Below are 16253 nucleotides of genomic sequence, written 5' to 3' on the forward strand. Positions count from 1 at the left end.
AATGGTACTCTTAGATCCAAAGTGGGTAAACTTCAGTGGGTTTTCATGTTGTAGTAGAAATAAATGCAATTAAAACTTGAAAACTAGGATCATTTTTACTGCAGAAGAACATAGGAGAAAATACTCTTTAAAGAAAATGAAAGACATTTAAATAAGTCTTAGGATCTCCACCAGTCTAAAATGAAAGAGTTTCTCTCATGTATGAAGGATTTGAGTGCACCAGCTTCTTGGGCTTACATGTCTTGTATACTGAGCTGTGTTATCCATGTATGACAGTCCTGAGGCCTCTGAAACACTGAACACCTTTCAATAATTATATTCATTTTCACAACACATTTTATTAAATCTTCACACACTTTATTTAAATTTTCCTAATTCTAAGGTTATGAAGAGAAAGAATAAATAATTACCTTGGAAATACATACGAAAGCAGAAGCAGCTGTCAAATTTAACATCAGGAGTTTTTTGTTGTCTCTTAATTCAGGTGCTTTTGTAACTGACAAGTAAAATATTTGGATGAAGAGGGAAGCATACCTAATGGAGGTCATATAAGAAGCAGTCTTGGAAGTTAATTTGACTTTATTTGAACAGAATACAGTCACCTAGAAAACAAGCTAACTATTTTTAAACACTGACAGATGCAAGAGACAGCACAGGTAATTATTGAAGAAGCAGTAGTTTCATTATCTCTTAAACTACTTAGAATAACAAACCACATTACAATTTCTTAGGACAATCTATTTGTGAATATTTGCATATTTGCCCTAACAAGTTCTATCATGCACTCAAGTGAGATATAAGCTAACCAGTTTTTTAAGTTTACAAACATCCTATTATGCAAACACTATTAAGTAAATACTTTTACCTAACTGGAAAAATCTGTCACCTTCCACAGCACCACATGAAGATCTTGTTTTAAAATAACATTAAATCCACAGCAATAGCTAAATATTTTAAATACTTATGTATTACACTCTAAACTCTATGTAAACACTACGTACACCAAAAAAAAAAAACATACAAAGAACAGGAAGATCATTTTGATTAGCAAAGATACCTCAAATGTATCGCCAGAATCATTTTTCTGTTCTTACGACTTATCCCCAAACCACTCCCAGAGAAGGCACAGTTGGTGGTGATTTTTTTTTAATTTTTTTTTTTTTTTTTAACACACAAAGCCAGAATCAATACAACAGGCCAATGCAGTCAAACACTGCTCTTATTTCTAGGAAGAACAGGAAAGAAACTTGCATTAGTGTCCAGATGGCTCAGGAAGATTCTAATAAAGAAAGATCTCCAGCATCTGCTTACTGCCCTAGGCTCAAATGCAGAAACTAATCCCAAATTAAATTTTGGTTAGGAGAACTTGGCTGTACATCTTGGACATGACTGCCAGCTAGTGTTACTTGCCTATTCCAAGGCAGAACTGAGGCTCAGCTCACAATCAGCTATTAATGGCACTCAGGAGAGATAATGTTTTTTTTAAATGAAATTGGTAATTACTGTTCAAAGATTATACTCAAGAAGTATTAGACAATACTTCTTCCACTTTGTGCAAACAAAACCTTTAAATAAATAGATCTTTTAAAACGTATTACAATGCTTCAATACATTTATTAAAGTCATTCCAACTTTTTATTATTACAGTATCTAAAAAGTTCTCCTTTACCAGCAAATGATGCCATGTTTGGCAAGAAAATGATATTGGTAATTCTTTCAACCAAAATATGCATATATGAGTTATCCCCATTTTTTTAGAAAAAATGCTTCTAAGAAAAATATTTTACTAAGTCTATATTCTAAGATACCTGATAATGCTTACACTATTACACTAAACAAACTGCCTTTTATGAACTATATACATTGATGAACACAATCTCAGATGCACTAACACTTTCCCAGAAGACAGAAAGCATTGCTGGAATCTATCACATATTGTTGCAAGTAATCTTTGAGAAGTGAGAAAAAACTCCATTTTGGCATTGCTGCTTTTAGAGCATTTTCCAAGTACTTGTATAACCATCATCAGCGATCCAGAAATCTGCAAAAGATGCTGATATATTGCATTCATGGTATCAAAAAATAGAAAGATTGAGCACTGATTTTTTACATAAAATGGAGCTTGAGGTATTTATACAATCCTTTATAATGGAGATTAAATATTACCCATTGCATGTTGTCTGCAACAATTCAGGAATTGTTACATGAAATACCATTCCCATGTTGTTATTTGGAAGACCTACTGCAGCACAAGGTGTAAATAAGTCAGTAGAACTTTCATTAGCTATAAAATTTGTGTATTAACAAAGTGCTATCCAAGTTCAGTGCTAAAGACTGAAGCAGTTGGGCTGCACCAAGGCTTGGAGGATGAGCAAGCAGGTCCTGCAGAGAACCCAGAGCCTCCCCCCTCTCTGAACAGAGTGAGTGCAGGACAACACAGCTGCAGCACAGACATCTTGAGTCAGATTCCTTCCCTCTGTTCTCCACAGTGACTCTTACAGCAGTGAACTCAAAAATGGGTTTAGTCGGGAGGAAGGGTCATTTCTGGCCATGTTGACAAAGTACATTTTAGTGAAAAATGTCTGAGATGAATAAACCAACAAAACACTGTATGGATTCACTCTGTTTCTTTAAGTGGTCATACTAAATCCTGTATACATCAGTTATCCTTTGGGGTGAGAAAATCAAACCAACTTTACAAGATCAATACAATCCAGGGTGGGCACAAATGGGCTGGATCACTGCTGCTATGGTTTGAAATTCAGCAAGGCCTCACTTTTAAGCACTCAGGCTTTTCACTTTGCTTTTGATATCTGAATGGGTGCACAGCAATTTTCAGTAACTTTTTATTTCCTTTGTTCACTCCAGATCAGTTTTTTTTTCAAAAGTAGAAGAGATTTTTGTCAATCTGACAATCATACTTTTTTGCATTCAGTAGAGGGGCAAGCTGGACAAAAATGACTGATTCCTAATTAATGCCCAATTAATTGGTGGTTAACTGGTTAGTTTTTTTGACTGGTGTGTCAGAGAAAGGAATCAAATTCACTGGGGAAGTATCAGCAACACTCAACTAAACATAAAACATCTTAATTTCCTTTCAGGATAAAATGTGAAGTAGTCAACATGGCCTAAAAATCATGCACTATTTTACTTACCTATTTGTACTTTGACAAGATAAAGCATTTTCACATGGCCTTTGTAAAATGTCTTTCTAGTTTGTGTGAATATAACTAGTGTTGTATGATTAATTCCTTAGAAAACACATGCACTTGTGAAGGCTATGATAAACTGAACACATTTGCTACAGGGCATTTTTAAAACACTACTGCTTGCAAGACCATCAGTTTGACAGAGCCTGCTATAGAACAAAATAGGCCAAAACTAAAACTTGGCATGCCAGCACACTTTAATTCTGTATTTGTGAAATGACTTTTCAAACTTAGGAGCTCTTTTCACTACCTTTAAAGGAAAACCCACACATATACACAAAATTCTAACAATTCTAACACCATATTTGTTCTTTACCAACTAGCATATACCTTGTTTTAATGGTTTAAAGCGATTAAATTCCTCAAGATTGTGCATATCCAGGCATTACTGAGGAAATAAAGACACCCATCACTATTCTTCTTAACTTTTATTCCATAATAAAAAATAGAAGATGAAAGAAAGAGTGTTCAAGAATTAAAGCAATTATTGGTCGATGTAAGGAGCAGTAAACTAATTATCTAAATGATGACTAAGGACCTGGTTCATCAAAAGTACTTCTGGGTCCTCCATGGCATGGCTGTAAGGCTTCTACAGCACAAAAATCCAGATTATCTTTTGCTGAAGCAGGTCCTTTATTATCTAGAGAACACTTGATTTCATATTCTATTTATCCTTCTCTTTTTGTTCTTTCTCCTTCTTTTCACGTTCAGCTTTTGCTTCCTCCTCCTCATGTTGTTTTATCAATTGTTCCACCTCCTTTTGCTTCAGAACCCTGATTACTGTCTTTCCGTTCTCTCTTGTCAGTGTTGCAATTTCAACTGAAACACATGGAACAGACAGCAGCGTTTAGGCACAGCAATCATCAGCAGGGCAAGGTTTGAGATGACAAGTGACAGAAGGCTCCAAAGCTCCGTGTGCCAGGCAGCCTGGCTGGAGGCAGCAGCCCAGCTCCCTGCTGCAGCACAGCTCAGCTCAGCAGCAGGGCAGCTCCTCTCAGGGCTCTGCTCCCAGACAATCAGGGCTCTGCTCCAATCCCCAAGCTGCAGCCTCGCCTCTGCAGCTGCCCAACAGGGCCCAGCAGCCTGGACTGAGCTACCTGAATGCCTCTTGGGCTAAGGCTGACAACTGCTGCATTTCTGAAAACACTTTTTTGTGACAACTGACACTCCAGTGAGCCACATCTGGAATATGTGCACTCACCGCTCCCTTTGTTTAAGCAGAAGGTGCCAGCCCGTGTGGAGAACGCTCACCTTTCTCAGCAGAGAGCTTGCTGACATCCATGGTCTTGTTTAGAACCTTAATGGCCAAAGCCAGGGCAGTCTTTAAGGTCATTTCCCCTTCTTTGTAGTCTTGCTTCAGCATTGACACAGCTGCCTGTAAATTTCACAGAAATTAAAACTTTGGGTAACCAACCACACAGCCAGGGTGTGGGGTTTTGCCAGATAATAACACATGAGTTGACAGCAGCATTCCTACAATTACCTGTAAATCTCTCCTGCATTAATAATCAACAACTCAGCTTAATTAATACAGTACAATTTACACTTTTTAACTTGTCTTTTTGAGAAGAAAAAAACCAGAACTTACAGCACTATTATTCCCAATGCATGTGGCTTTCCACCCTCCATAATTTCCACTAGGATCACTTTGGTACAGCTGAAATCCATAATGCTTATCCCAGCCAATATAGAGCAATGAAACACCAAAAGGACGTTTTCCTGTTTGAAAAGAAGGCTATTAGCAACCTAAATTTAGTAACAAGATTGGTCACAAGTTACAATTATTTTCTTTGATTTCATTTTTCAATCTATTCCTGTGAACTAGGATTTAACACAGTTCTGCACTTCTGTTGCTTGAGATAAGCATGCCAGCATTTCCTTCTAAGTCATGGGGTGGAAGGCAGCAGAGGTTTATTCCATTTAATCTTAAAAGCAGTTCATTTGTGTCTTCACAAATTGTAATTTACTATCTCAGAACTTTAAATCAAAATGTAGTAAGTATTTCAAGTATGTAGCTTAGCTGTTAAAGCATTTAACTTAGCAAAGTCAAAAGCCAGGTAGTTTAAAAGGTAATTCTCTCTCACTACATATATGTAAAACAATAAAACAACACAATCATCAGTTCACATACTAAGGAACACTACTTACAATATCATTTTCTAACATATTGCTTGAGCCACTGATACCCCTACATACAGCCTTGTTTTTGATTCATTGTGCCATTATGCTGGATGGGCCCAAAATGTTGAAAGGTTGCCTAAACAATTTTTGGCTGGTCTTTTGATGGCATTCATTAAATGCAAGAGCACTCAAGGCATTCTGTGCAATGAGCCAGCATCTCAGCCATCAACTTCCCAAGCCATAAAAAGTAGAAGCCTCAGAAGCAAAAAACAGTAACCATGACTACCCATTCCCCTCTTAAATTAGGATATTTTTTTCCTAAGTGTAACTTTTTCAGAGAATTCAGTAGAACTGTCCACAGACTTAGATCCTTCACATTATGTAACAGAATTGTTCTTGAGACATTTAGTAACACAATGATTCATCACACTTCATTACCTCCAAACTGTGTGTAAGCCTGCTTGATATCACACAGTGCTGTTACTAGTTGTTCACAAGGAATGGGCTCTTGATACTGTAACAAATACCTAATATCAAAGAGGAAAAAAACCAGTTTTCAACACTTGTTTTGTTAACCATATCCCACGCAACATTTAAGAGGAAACAAGTTCCCAAGTTAAGAGTATCTGTGATCTAGCAGTTCTATTTCAACCTATTTCTGATCTACTAAATGCATGTTCATTCTGATCTAATGCATAAAGAGAGCTGAATGTGGCAGCACAGGTGAGTACAACCACGTTAGCTGTCAGCAGACCCACCTCTGTGCAATCAGTCTCAGCTCATTTGTTAGAACATTGGCATCTGAAGTTATTCCTGCCACGCTGCACGCCATATCCCTGCAAGAAAAGCATACAAATTAACTGAATTCCTGTCAATCTCCAACCAAGCAAACAACTCACATCTTCATACAGAGGTTCAAGCAGAGCACCTGCTGTTGGGCCTTTCTCATCAAAGCTACACTGCTGCCATACAAAATGGGTTCATCAGCTCCTGCCTTCAGGGTGCACCAAAAATATCAGTAACCATTTGCTAAGAGCAGAGGTGGACAGCCAAAGTCAGTAAATCAGTATGTTAGTTATACATACAGTTCTGAGGGGTTTTACAAGAGCCATTAGGCACACCCATACAGGTGCCTCTCAGGAGGCCACCTGCCACAGCACACCTCAGAAGGAGGCACACAGATGTGACAGGCCTTCAGTGGGGGCTGCTGGCTGACACGTGCCATCTGGGTAACTGAAACTTCATGGTCTTGGTAGGGCCCTAACAAAAATAAGCACTTTAATCCTCGATTGTTTTGTTGGATCTTAATTTAGTATCTCTTTAGCTCAATCTGATATGCTACAAATCTTTTGCTACACAAAAAAGATTTGTGAAATTAGGAATTTTCCAAAAGACGGAAGGGCTGTTCTAGGTGACTACTCCAGTGTGCTGTTACACTGCCTCCTTGAAAATCCAGTACTTCCTACAGTTCCAGGTGCTTTAAAGATCAACATGGAATGGGAGGCAGACAGGATAGAAAACTATGTGTTCCTTTGCAGCTTTTGCCAAGGATGAAGCTCTACCTCCCTTGCAACAAAAAAGCATAATCCATAAAACTCTTTGGTCTGACATCACAAATTCAACTTCCAAGAGCTAGAATGAAAATAATAGACAGATGTTTTATCTCTGCTACAACTGTGGCAAAGAAGCCTAAGGCACATTTTACCTAGTTACCTCAGACTTTTCAAGCCACCAAAGAAAAACAGATGTGGAAAAGGAGCTGAAATAGCCTGGTCATTTTTGTGTGCACTCTTTATTCTGCCCTCCAATGGTATTTTGTAAAACTGAGACTTCCCAGTTTTCTTAACTGCTACAATATCATCACCTTGTATGGTGTAGTACCAACAAACAAGCTATTATACCTAGAAAATTCTCCTGGAGATAAAAAAAACCAAACCAGCAATACTTCTACTTTAGAAGGGGAACTACTAAAATGAACAATGACAGAATAATCATACTTGTCTAAAACACCAAACAAAAAGATTATTAACACTTCAAATAAAATAAGACCAGGTTATATGCTAATCAGCACTTTGCTATTAATAACGTCACAGGACATTTAATCACCCTTTCAACTTACTCATTAAGTTTGTAAATCTTCTCTGAGAAAAACACTTCATCGAGAAGCTTGTGAATGTTGCGCCGCTCTGCTGCCAGCAGGACTCCATCGTTTGCCAGAATCCCCAGGCAGGTCCCTGCATGGCCAATGGCCTCCATGGCATACTCAACCTGGTACAGGCGACCTGGGAAAGGATTGCAGCTCCTGTCAGCAAAGTGACACCGAACAACACCAACTGCACAAGGTGACTGACAGTTACAAGAATCTGACAAGTGCTCATTGTCCCACCTACTCCTTCAGTCTCTTACCAGTCAGTTGTAAATTAACTGGCTGAAAAGGAGGAAGGAATCAAAGAAGGAAAATAAGGTAATACTGGACATGGCCACTGGGGGAAAAAAAGCCCTTTCTATAAAATAAAAACACACCTTTCTAATAAAAAAAAGGAAAAAAAATTAAAGAAGTCTGTGCTGCAGTAGAATAACCCAAGACAAATTTTCAATAAACAAAGAAAATATTTTATACTGGATTTCTTGGGTTCTTCCCATCTAAGAAGTAAGAAAACATGGTTTGTACGTACTTGTTTCAGCATGTGCAAGAATAACAAGGAAAGGCGTGACTGCACCCGCAGGACCTTATCCATTCTCAGGGGACAGTGACAAAATCTAACCATGCTCAAACAAGAGACAAATGGTTATTTCAAAAACATGGCACGTGACACTACTCACTAATGGGACTCAGTCTCATCATTGCTTCAATCAGAATGAATTTGAAAGTGTCCACTTTGGACCCTTGCTGTCCATACAGAACTGGGTGTGGGCAAATATGGTATCTGTAATTCATATTCAGAGAGAAGCATGCTACTAACAACCACCCTTTGTGCAAGTGTTTTCATAGTTTTGAGAAGACAGAACAGTCAGAGTTGACTTGAAAGTGCCGGGTTAAAAAAATACCTTCCGGAGAAAATATGGTAGTTCTGGAGTCATATCTTCGAGACTGTAAAAGGAATAGCTCAGTAAGTATCACCAGTCTCTTGTCACCAACGCCATAAAGCCCCTATATAACAGACCCAGCCAGCCGGTGACCGCGGGCTGGTCACTGGTGCCCGCAGCCCGGCCCCTGCAGTGTGACCGCCGCCCCCGCCCGGGCCGTGACTCGGCAGCACCCGCGGCTCAGCAAAGCTCCGGGGAAGGCGGCTCACTCACCATGGTGCCGGGGACGCGCCAGGGGCAGAGGGCAGCGCGCCGGCAGGAGAGCACAGGGCACGGGAACCGGCACCGGGCCTGCAAGAGAGCACAGGGCACGTGAACCGGGAACCGGCACCGAGCGCACCCGACACGGCCCCAGGGGGCGCTGCCGCCCGCGCCCGCACTGCACAGTCATCCTCAGCGCGGCACAAAGCGAGGGCCGCGCCGCCTCCCGCGCCGCGCAGAGACGCGTCCCGCGCCCCACCGCACACCCGCTGCCCGTCCTCACTCACGGCGGGCCGGAGGCAGCCGCTGGGCCGGGCGGGGGGAGCCGAGGCCCAGCCGGCGGGCAAGAACCGGGCGCTGCGGCCGCGCCCGAACCTTCACCGCTGCGTCGGAAATGGCCGCCGCGCCTGCGCGGTGCCGCCTGCCGGCCTGGGGCGGGGCCTGCGCCCTTTCCTGCCGCCGGGGGCGGTGCTGGCGCGCGCAGCCCGCAGTGTCACGTGCGCGTGCCCGGGCTCCGCCGAAAGGGGCGGGAAACGGCCCCGCCCGCCGTGCGAGGGCCGGTAACGGTCACACCGCACCTCCGGCCTGAGGGCCCGTTAACAGTCACAGCGCACCCCTGCCGCGAGGGCCGGTAACGGTCACACCGCACCTCCGGCCTGAGGGCCCGTAACGATCACCGGACATGCCTGCCGTGAGGACCCGTAACGGTCACACCGCACCCCGGCGTGAGGGCCGGTAACGATCACAGCACATCCCTGCCGTGAGGGCCCGTAACGATCACACCGCACCCCGGCGTGATGGCCAGTAACGGTCACCGCACATCCCTGCCGTGAGGGCCGGTAACGGTCACACCGCACCCTAGCACGAGGGCGGGAAAGAGCCCGGCTCCTGCCATGAGGGTGCAAAATAAGTCACATACCCTCCCCCGGCTGTGAGGGCGGTAATGGCCACAGCCCTGTGCCCGCCGTGGAGGCGGTAATGGTTTTCTCTCCCGGGGAAAGGAGCCGGGGTTTTCTCTCCGGGGGTCCTGCCCTGCCCGCGGACGTGCCCCATGCAGCTCAGACAGCGCCGCCTTTATTGCTTTATTCAGTGCGGTGTCACCCCCGGTACCTCAGCAGCCGCGGACCTACGGGGCAGGTGCGTGGTGCGTGTACGCCTGGGCAGTCTCAAACCACTTCTTCTCCACAGCTTCCTGGCCCATCTCGAACATTGTCATTAAGTGTTTCCAGCCAGTTTTTGCCGTGATTGTGAGGTACTCCTTGTTCTCTGGGTACAGAAGAGCTGTGTGAGCAGCAATGACGAGGGACTGTGCAAACCTCCCGCTCACCAGGACAAAGAGGGCACCTCTCTCCTCAGCAGTGAGCGGCAGGATGCTCTCAAACCCTGCGAGAACATGTCCCCCAACACTCAGAGGGTCTGGGCTCTCAATCATCATGTACATGATGGCTATTGCAACCTCAAACACGTAATATCCATAACTCATGTCGCTGAAGTCCAGGATGCCAGACACTCTGTACTGGGGAGTCTCCAGGGAAGCAGAACAGGAGTCTACTAGAATGTTGTGGTCATTAAGGTCTCCATGATTGATACCTAAACACAGAAGAAATAGAAACAGTATTTAATAATTATTAAACAGCTGAAACAGCTTTGGGAAGATGCATGTCAAACTAACACTCAGCTACAAAACCACACTAGTCCCCTGCAGCATCAAGTGCTGGCTGTCACACCTTTACTGCTTCCCGTGAAGCTCTCCTGCACTGCCAGATACCCGACAGCACCAACTAAAGAACTGTCACATCCTCATCAATATCAATGTCATTTGAATTCCAAAATTTGGATTAAGTACTTATTTGGGCCTTTATGAAAGGTAGCACTGTACTCCATATATATTTAGTAAGCTGATATAACAGCATGAAAATCATAAACTTAACTGGGAGGAAACTCATCAGAAAAATAAAGAACTGACCCTGACTGGACAGAACATTCCTCTTGGCTTACTCTGTGCTGTGTCCATGTCAAGGCTAGGAAAAAGATATTTAATTTTTTTGCTGTTTTTGTTTTCCTTCTCTACAGAGCCAAACTCCTGTATGAAATTTCTGTGTCTCAGTTCAACATAATTACAAGGAGAATAAAATACTCACAGGCTCGGAAACTGCTGAGCTTGGGTATTACTTTGCCTTTGAACTGCTCAATAACTTGCTCCACCACTGCACGGTATTTGTTCTGGCCCAAGGCATAAATGTACTGATCTAGAAGAGGAACATTTGCCAGATTCCAAATGAACCGACCTCGATGCAGACTTTTTACTGATGGATGCTGGAATTTCTTTGGAAGAAGCACACAATAATATAGGCATAAGAAAAATTGCAGACTTTATGATCAAAGGGCTTGATTCAAAACCCCTATTAATATTAACAGGTTTCTAATAAGACTCACTGAAAAGCACCATGAGTTGGACTGTTGTTTTTTATCAAGTAAAAGAATAACCTGAAGAATGATTAAAGCAAGCATCTTAATATCTACGTACAGCCTGGATGGTTTTTCCCCATGTTTTAGGTACAAAGGTTATCTAAAGTCATTTGTATAATGTAAAACTGCTGTTAACTGTCCATAGGGTGACGTAAGAGCAGCAACTCTGAGCCCCTGCCAAGGCCAGAGTCCCACTCTGGCAGAGCTCAGCCTGCACAGCTGGTGCTGCAGAAAGCTGTGGGAGCAGCAGAGGCACAAAACCTGCCAGCATGCTGGGAGCAGGCACACTCTGTGCCTTAACCTGGGACCTCTGGGGGACAAGCCTTGGGAACAGCTGGTGTGTGGAAAATCCTGAGCACAGCAGTTTATGGAGACACTGACCATGGCTTTATGCTCATGAAAATTTGCTTTTGTACATCCAGGCCTCACTACTTTAAACATACAAGGTCATTAACCCCATTCTCCCTAGCAAATGGTTTGGAACATGACATTCAAAGAGGAAAAGCATCTGTCCCATGCCATGCTTATCTTGGACTCCTCAAATGCTTATTAAGGTGACACTGGGCCAGACTGCATCAGTGCATAGGGCAAATTAAAAAAAAAAACCAAAACAACAACTTCCCACAAGAGTAGCTGGCTTCCTTTTAAGAAAAAAAAAAAAAACAATAACTATGTTTGAAATTAAGCCTCTTAAAGATCACTAAATGACAGTCAAAAGTTGATGGTGTATGAACAAATAAAGAACAAGATCAACCCTAAACCACCTTGGTGGATGATAATCCATGTGTTAAGGGAATAAAGAGCCTTTTCTATCAGAATTTCTTCTCATTAACTACTTCCTCCTTAGCAGGATCAGTCATAGCATATTTTGAGACTAGCTTATTTTAACCACATTTTAAGAGTGTGACCAGTGTGTCAGAAGGTAACAGTAAGTTATCTTTCACAATTGAAAATGCTCTTGTAATTTAAGAATGTGCTTCATAAAACTGGCAATTCACATTTCATAACTGTCTGAAGCTGGCAGCTGGAACATGAGAAGGAAAGGTTAATGAAAGGTTAATAAGTAATGCAAGGTCTTTCATGTATCAAACTCAGTACTGGCTGACTGATCAGCTTTATTATCCTGTGTAACTACAGAGTAAAGAACTCAGTTTGCATTAAGACTGAGTGGAAGTGGTGCAAATGAGAAGTGTCAGAGATCTCTGCTGGCACAGCAGGGAGGGTACCAGTGTGAAACAGCCACAGTGCTAACGAAGAGAAGAAAGTCAGCAAGTCAAAAGGAATTCAGAATAACAGATCAGCCAGCCAGCTCAGCACTACACAAAAATCCTTTAAAACAAGCTTGGTGTTCTGTTCTTCTAATTCAAACACCCTAGGGTTCATTCTCCTTTATTTGCCAGGTTTGAAACATTAACAGGTGAGCTTTGCATATATAAAAACAACTCCTCATCTCCCTATTCGTGGTACAAAAATGCATTGCAGGAGGATCAGCAGTACCAGTCACTTGTCATGTACTTGGGGAAAGGCTCCAGCCAGCCTGGAGGCTGAGCCACTGACACCTGCAGTCACCAACTTGCATTTTGCAGGTCTGAAGGCAGGCAGCAGGCACGTGAGCAAACGCTGCAGAGACATGGATTGAGAGAGAAGTGTGAGGCTAAAGCATGAGAACTCACCTCTGAGAGCACTTTATCCACACTGGCAGCAAGCCTCCCAATCTCATACAGAATCTGAGCATTGGTAGTGATTTTTGCTACTGGTGTACCTGGCAGGTAAGTCAGCAGTCTGACCATGTACTTCTTGCTCCCAAGTCCAGTACCTGACAAGGAGAGATGCAGTCAGTCACTCTGCTGTGTGCTGAGTAACAGTTAATGCCAGAGGCAAAAAAGGTGTATCCCAGCGTAGAAGTTGTCAGATGTAGCTCATAAAAATGCAAAGATTTGATTTACCAGACTGTTGTGTAATAATGTGCAAACCTTAACACACTTAGAAAATCTATACTGAGAAAAACTCAGCACCAAGCAGGTGTGCTCCAGTGCCTGCACACTCCCACATGAAGTTTTGCAGCAGAACAGGTCTCAGGAATCCCAAATGCTGCTCAGAAGTTACAGTGACAGTAAAAGCTAAATGCCAACACAGTTATTCTTCCAAGCACTATTTAAGCAATTTATTCTGGCTTCAGAGATGGGGTAGAACTGTATTTTACACCACTCTGAAGGCTAATAATTTCAAGCAGCATGTAGTTAATGAGGCATTTTTAACTTTTCCTGTGCATGGACACATGTCAGACAAATGTTTTCTCCAATTCCTTAAGGTGAAGTGTTTTCCTAAGTGTTCTCCTAGTTAATTATTATTCTCTCTGAGTTACTTTGCTTCTGGTATTTAACTTTGGACTGTTATGGCTGGAATCCAGGTCACCTGATGCATATCCCTGGTATTCAGACACAAGCCCAGAGTTCCCTTTAGCATACACATGGTGTGCCATATGGCAAGCCACAGCCAGCTAAGGGTGAGAGTGGGGCAGCACAGTGCCCACGGTGGCTCACCTCCCGATTCCAGAGACATTATGTGACCATCTTTTGTCAGATAAGGAGTAGCTGAAGGGAAGCCTTGAGCACTGAGAAACATCATGGCCTGGGTCTGCGCTTCAATGAGGTCAGGCTCCTGGCTGTCTTCTGAATTGGTGATTTTGAGGACATACTCATCAGCACCTTCAGCTGAGACACGCACGTGGAAGTTCTGATCATCATAGCTGGGGAGTGAGCTGATCCAAGATACCTTCAGTCCAAACACCCTGTCAACCAATTCAGCTGCCCCTCTCTCATCAAACGTGGGTTTGGTCAAGGTCTGGGGCTGACAGTCATTTCCAGAAGACATTGTGTCTCTAGGAGAAAAAGAAAAGCTGGATGATCTGATCTGTATTCTGACACCAGAAGCAGTAATTACTGCAACAAAATGCATTCAGCTACTGGAGAAGACTTTCCTTCATTTATTAAACAAGCAAAGAAAACCAACCCCCTGTGCCAGCTCAGGTTTCTTACATCATAGCTTATCAAATACTTAGGCTGCAACCCCTCCAAAGAAAGACTGCTAGAGAGATGCACTCAATCTGTACAGAATAGCAGACATGAAGAGCTTATTAACCAAGCCTTTATTCTCATTTCTAGCAGCAGCCTAACCTGGTATTGTTGATAGATAGGAATGACTCCCTCAGGAGTAGAGTTGCTGAATCCCTGATCAGGGGGTCGTCAATTCGTGCCTGCAAAAGGCAAGAATTATTTTAGTGAATCATACCGTTAAAGCAGATTAAATCTTTCTGCTCGGTCACGGCCTTGCAAATTCCTGTGCTAAGAAAGGCAGCACAAACCTGCAGACGCTCGCTCGTCTCTCGCCTGCCCAGCTGCAGGAATCTCGAGTCTCCCCAGACGAGCGCAACCCTTGGACCCGTTGGGAGCCGCGCCAACCTTTGCCCAGCCCGGGGAGGCCGAGGGGCCGCAGCAGCCGCCGGCAGCAGTGGGGGCCCGGCCGGCCCGGCCCCCGCCTGCCCCGCTGCCTCCGGAGCGCCCCGTGCTCCGCGGAACGCGGAGCTGCGCCAGCTCCGAGCGCGCCCGGGGCTCCCGCGCTGCGCCCGGGCCCGGCCGCGCCTCCCGGCGGCACCGGAGCGTCCCCGCGGCGCCGGAGCGCTGCCCCAGGCCGAGGGCTTTGTTTGTCTCCGCGGCACGAGAGAGCAGGGAAGCTACGACTTCCTGTCACAAAGGCGAAACACTTCAGAAATCCTGTGTCCGCAGCGGGCAGGAGGGAAGACGCCCTCTTTATTCTTCTTTAAACCCTTTTATCATCACACCTCATCAAAATCTCTGCCAAATGCTTAGACTGAAGACCACATATAAATATATATAACAAACCTAAGGCATCTTGGTCAGGATGTCCTTTAGACTGTCCCAGAGAAACTTTTTACTGGAACAATAGGTCTAGTCCTAGAAAATTTGACCCTTAATGAAAATAATGACAAACCTTAATATTAATACAGAAATATCTTCTGAAACTCCTAAAAAAAAGGTAATCTGCTGTATTTGATGTCCTGCTATGACAGAATTAGGAACCTAAAGAAAAGGGAATTTAGGAAAGACACGCTGAAGAACACCCAACAAACCCCCTCCTCCCAAAACCCAAACAACAACACCAAAAGCATCTTAAGTAAATCAGTTAAAAATCCTCTATCACAAAATTTCAGTATTGTTTGTAATACTAAGGACGCAAAATTGAAAACATTATCTTCATCAAATGCTTATTTTAATCAAATAGGGAATTTAGAAAACAGAAACTATTTCTCCAATAAACAATTTTTTCCTCTCCAATTTCAGAACAAATGTTAATACAAGTAATTGGCCAACCCTTCTCACTAGAAATCACAAAATTAAGGGGTTTTTTCCACAAAGAATAGAGCTCTGTAAAACATTTAGGGTTCCCTCTCCTGATATCTGAGGCCCTGAAGCTTTCGCTCATTGGAGTAAAATCCATACAGTGGGAAAGCATTTTTGCTGCGTTTAACATAGCTGGCTACAGAAATGCACTCCTGAGCTCTGCAAACAAGATTACAATGCACTTTGCAGAGCTGTGCTCCTGACTCTTGCTTCAGTTGCCAGACTAAACTGCAAAAGCAAAGACCCATAAACTTCTGTGCTTCTCCTGCCTGCCTGGTACTCTGGGGGAGCTCACTGTGGTTGTGAGGCAAGGCAGGGTTTGAAGGTTGTACTTTGGCCTGTCTCATTAGCTGAAGAAAGATAGACTTGAATAATTTAGCATCCATGAGTTGAACTCCAGTCTAATGCCTGTGCTGAAAGTGAGGGTTGAAGTAGGTTAGTGGTGGGCATCCCCAAATCACTTGTGAGGATCTTATCAGAGTTTCAACCTTGGCCAACAGCTTGCTTTAATACAGAATTTCATCAAGATTCTAAATGAGACATTTTTCAGAAGGGAAAAGAAAAGTTGTTGTCTTATACATCAAGAGGTCCATTATCATTATAGTGCAAGGATTCCATATCACCAGAGTTTCACACCTCCTCGATGTCTCCCACAGGCAGCTCCTCTAAGCACTGACTGTTCCTGGTCCTTGCAGCAGCCACCTGACTCCAGTTCCCACCAATCCACTCTTTTATACCACTGCTC

General features: G+C 43.4%; 2 protein-coding genes across 3 annotated transcripts; both read right to left on the minus strand.

The window, feature by feature from the left end:
• Positions 1–3622: 3622 nt before the first annotated feature.
• Positions 3623–9049, minus strand: PSMA4 (proteasome 20S subunit alpha 4). Its single transcript, XM_064721890.1, has 9 exons — positions 8906–9049; positions 8631–8708; positions 8379–8421; positions 7450–7612; positions 6089–6166; positions 5769–5857; positions 4798–4928; positions 4461–4584; positions 3623–4028 (listed from the first exon to the last, which is right to left on the minus strand). The coding sequence occupies exons 2-9, from the start codon at positions 8631–8633 to the stop codon at positions 3874–3876; spliced, it is 786 nt and encodes a 261-aa protein (XP_064577960.1). The 5' UTR covers positions 8634–8708; positions 8906–9049; the 3' UTR covers positions 3623–3873.
• A 638-nt stretch (positions 9050–9687) lies between these two features.
• On the minus strand, positions 9688–16210 carry HYKK (hydroxylysine kinase). 2 transcript variants are annotated; one of them, XM_064721889.1, is made up of 6 exons: positions 16145–16210; positions 14264–14343; positions 13631–13968; positions 12761–12903; positions 10760–10943; positions 9688–10208 (listed from the first exon to the last, which is right to left on the minus strand). In XM_064721889.1, exons 3-6 carry the CDS (start codon positions 13959–13961, stop codon positions 9745–9747), a joined length of 1122 nt encoding a protein of 373 aa, XP_064577959.1. In that variant the 5' UTR covers positions 13962–13968; positions 14264–14343; positions 16145–16210; the 3' UTR covers positions 9688–9744. The 2 variants fall into 2 exon arrangements, with proteins under 2 accessions (XP_064577959.1, XP_064577958.1); XM_064721888.1 differs by lacking the exon at positions 16145–16210 and adding an exon at positions 14452–14687.
• Between the last annotated feature and the right edge of the window lie 43 nt (positions 16211–16253).

This window comes from Zonotrichia leucophrys, chromosome 10 (genome assembly GCF_028769735.1).
Source record: "Zonotrichia leucophrys gambelii isolate GWCS_2022_RI chromosome 10, RI_Zleu_2.0, whole genome shotgun sequence".
Lineage (NCBI taxonomy): Eukaryota > Metazoa > Chordata > Aves > Passeriformes > Passerellidae > Zonotrichia > Zonotrichia leucophrys.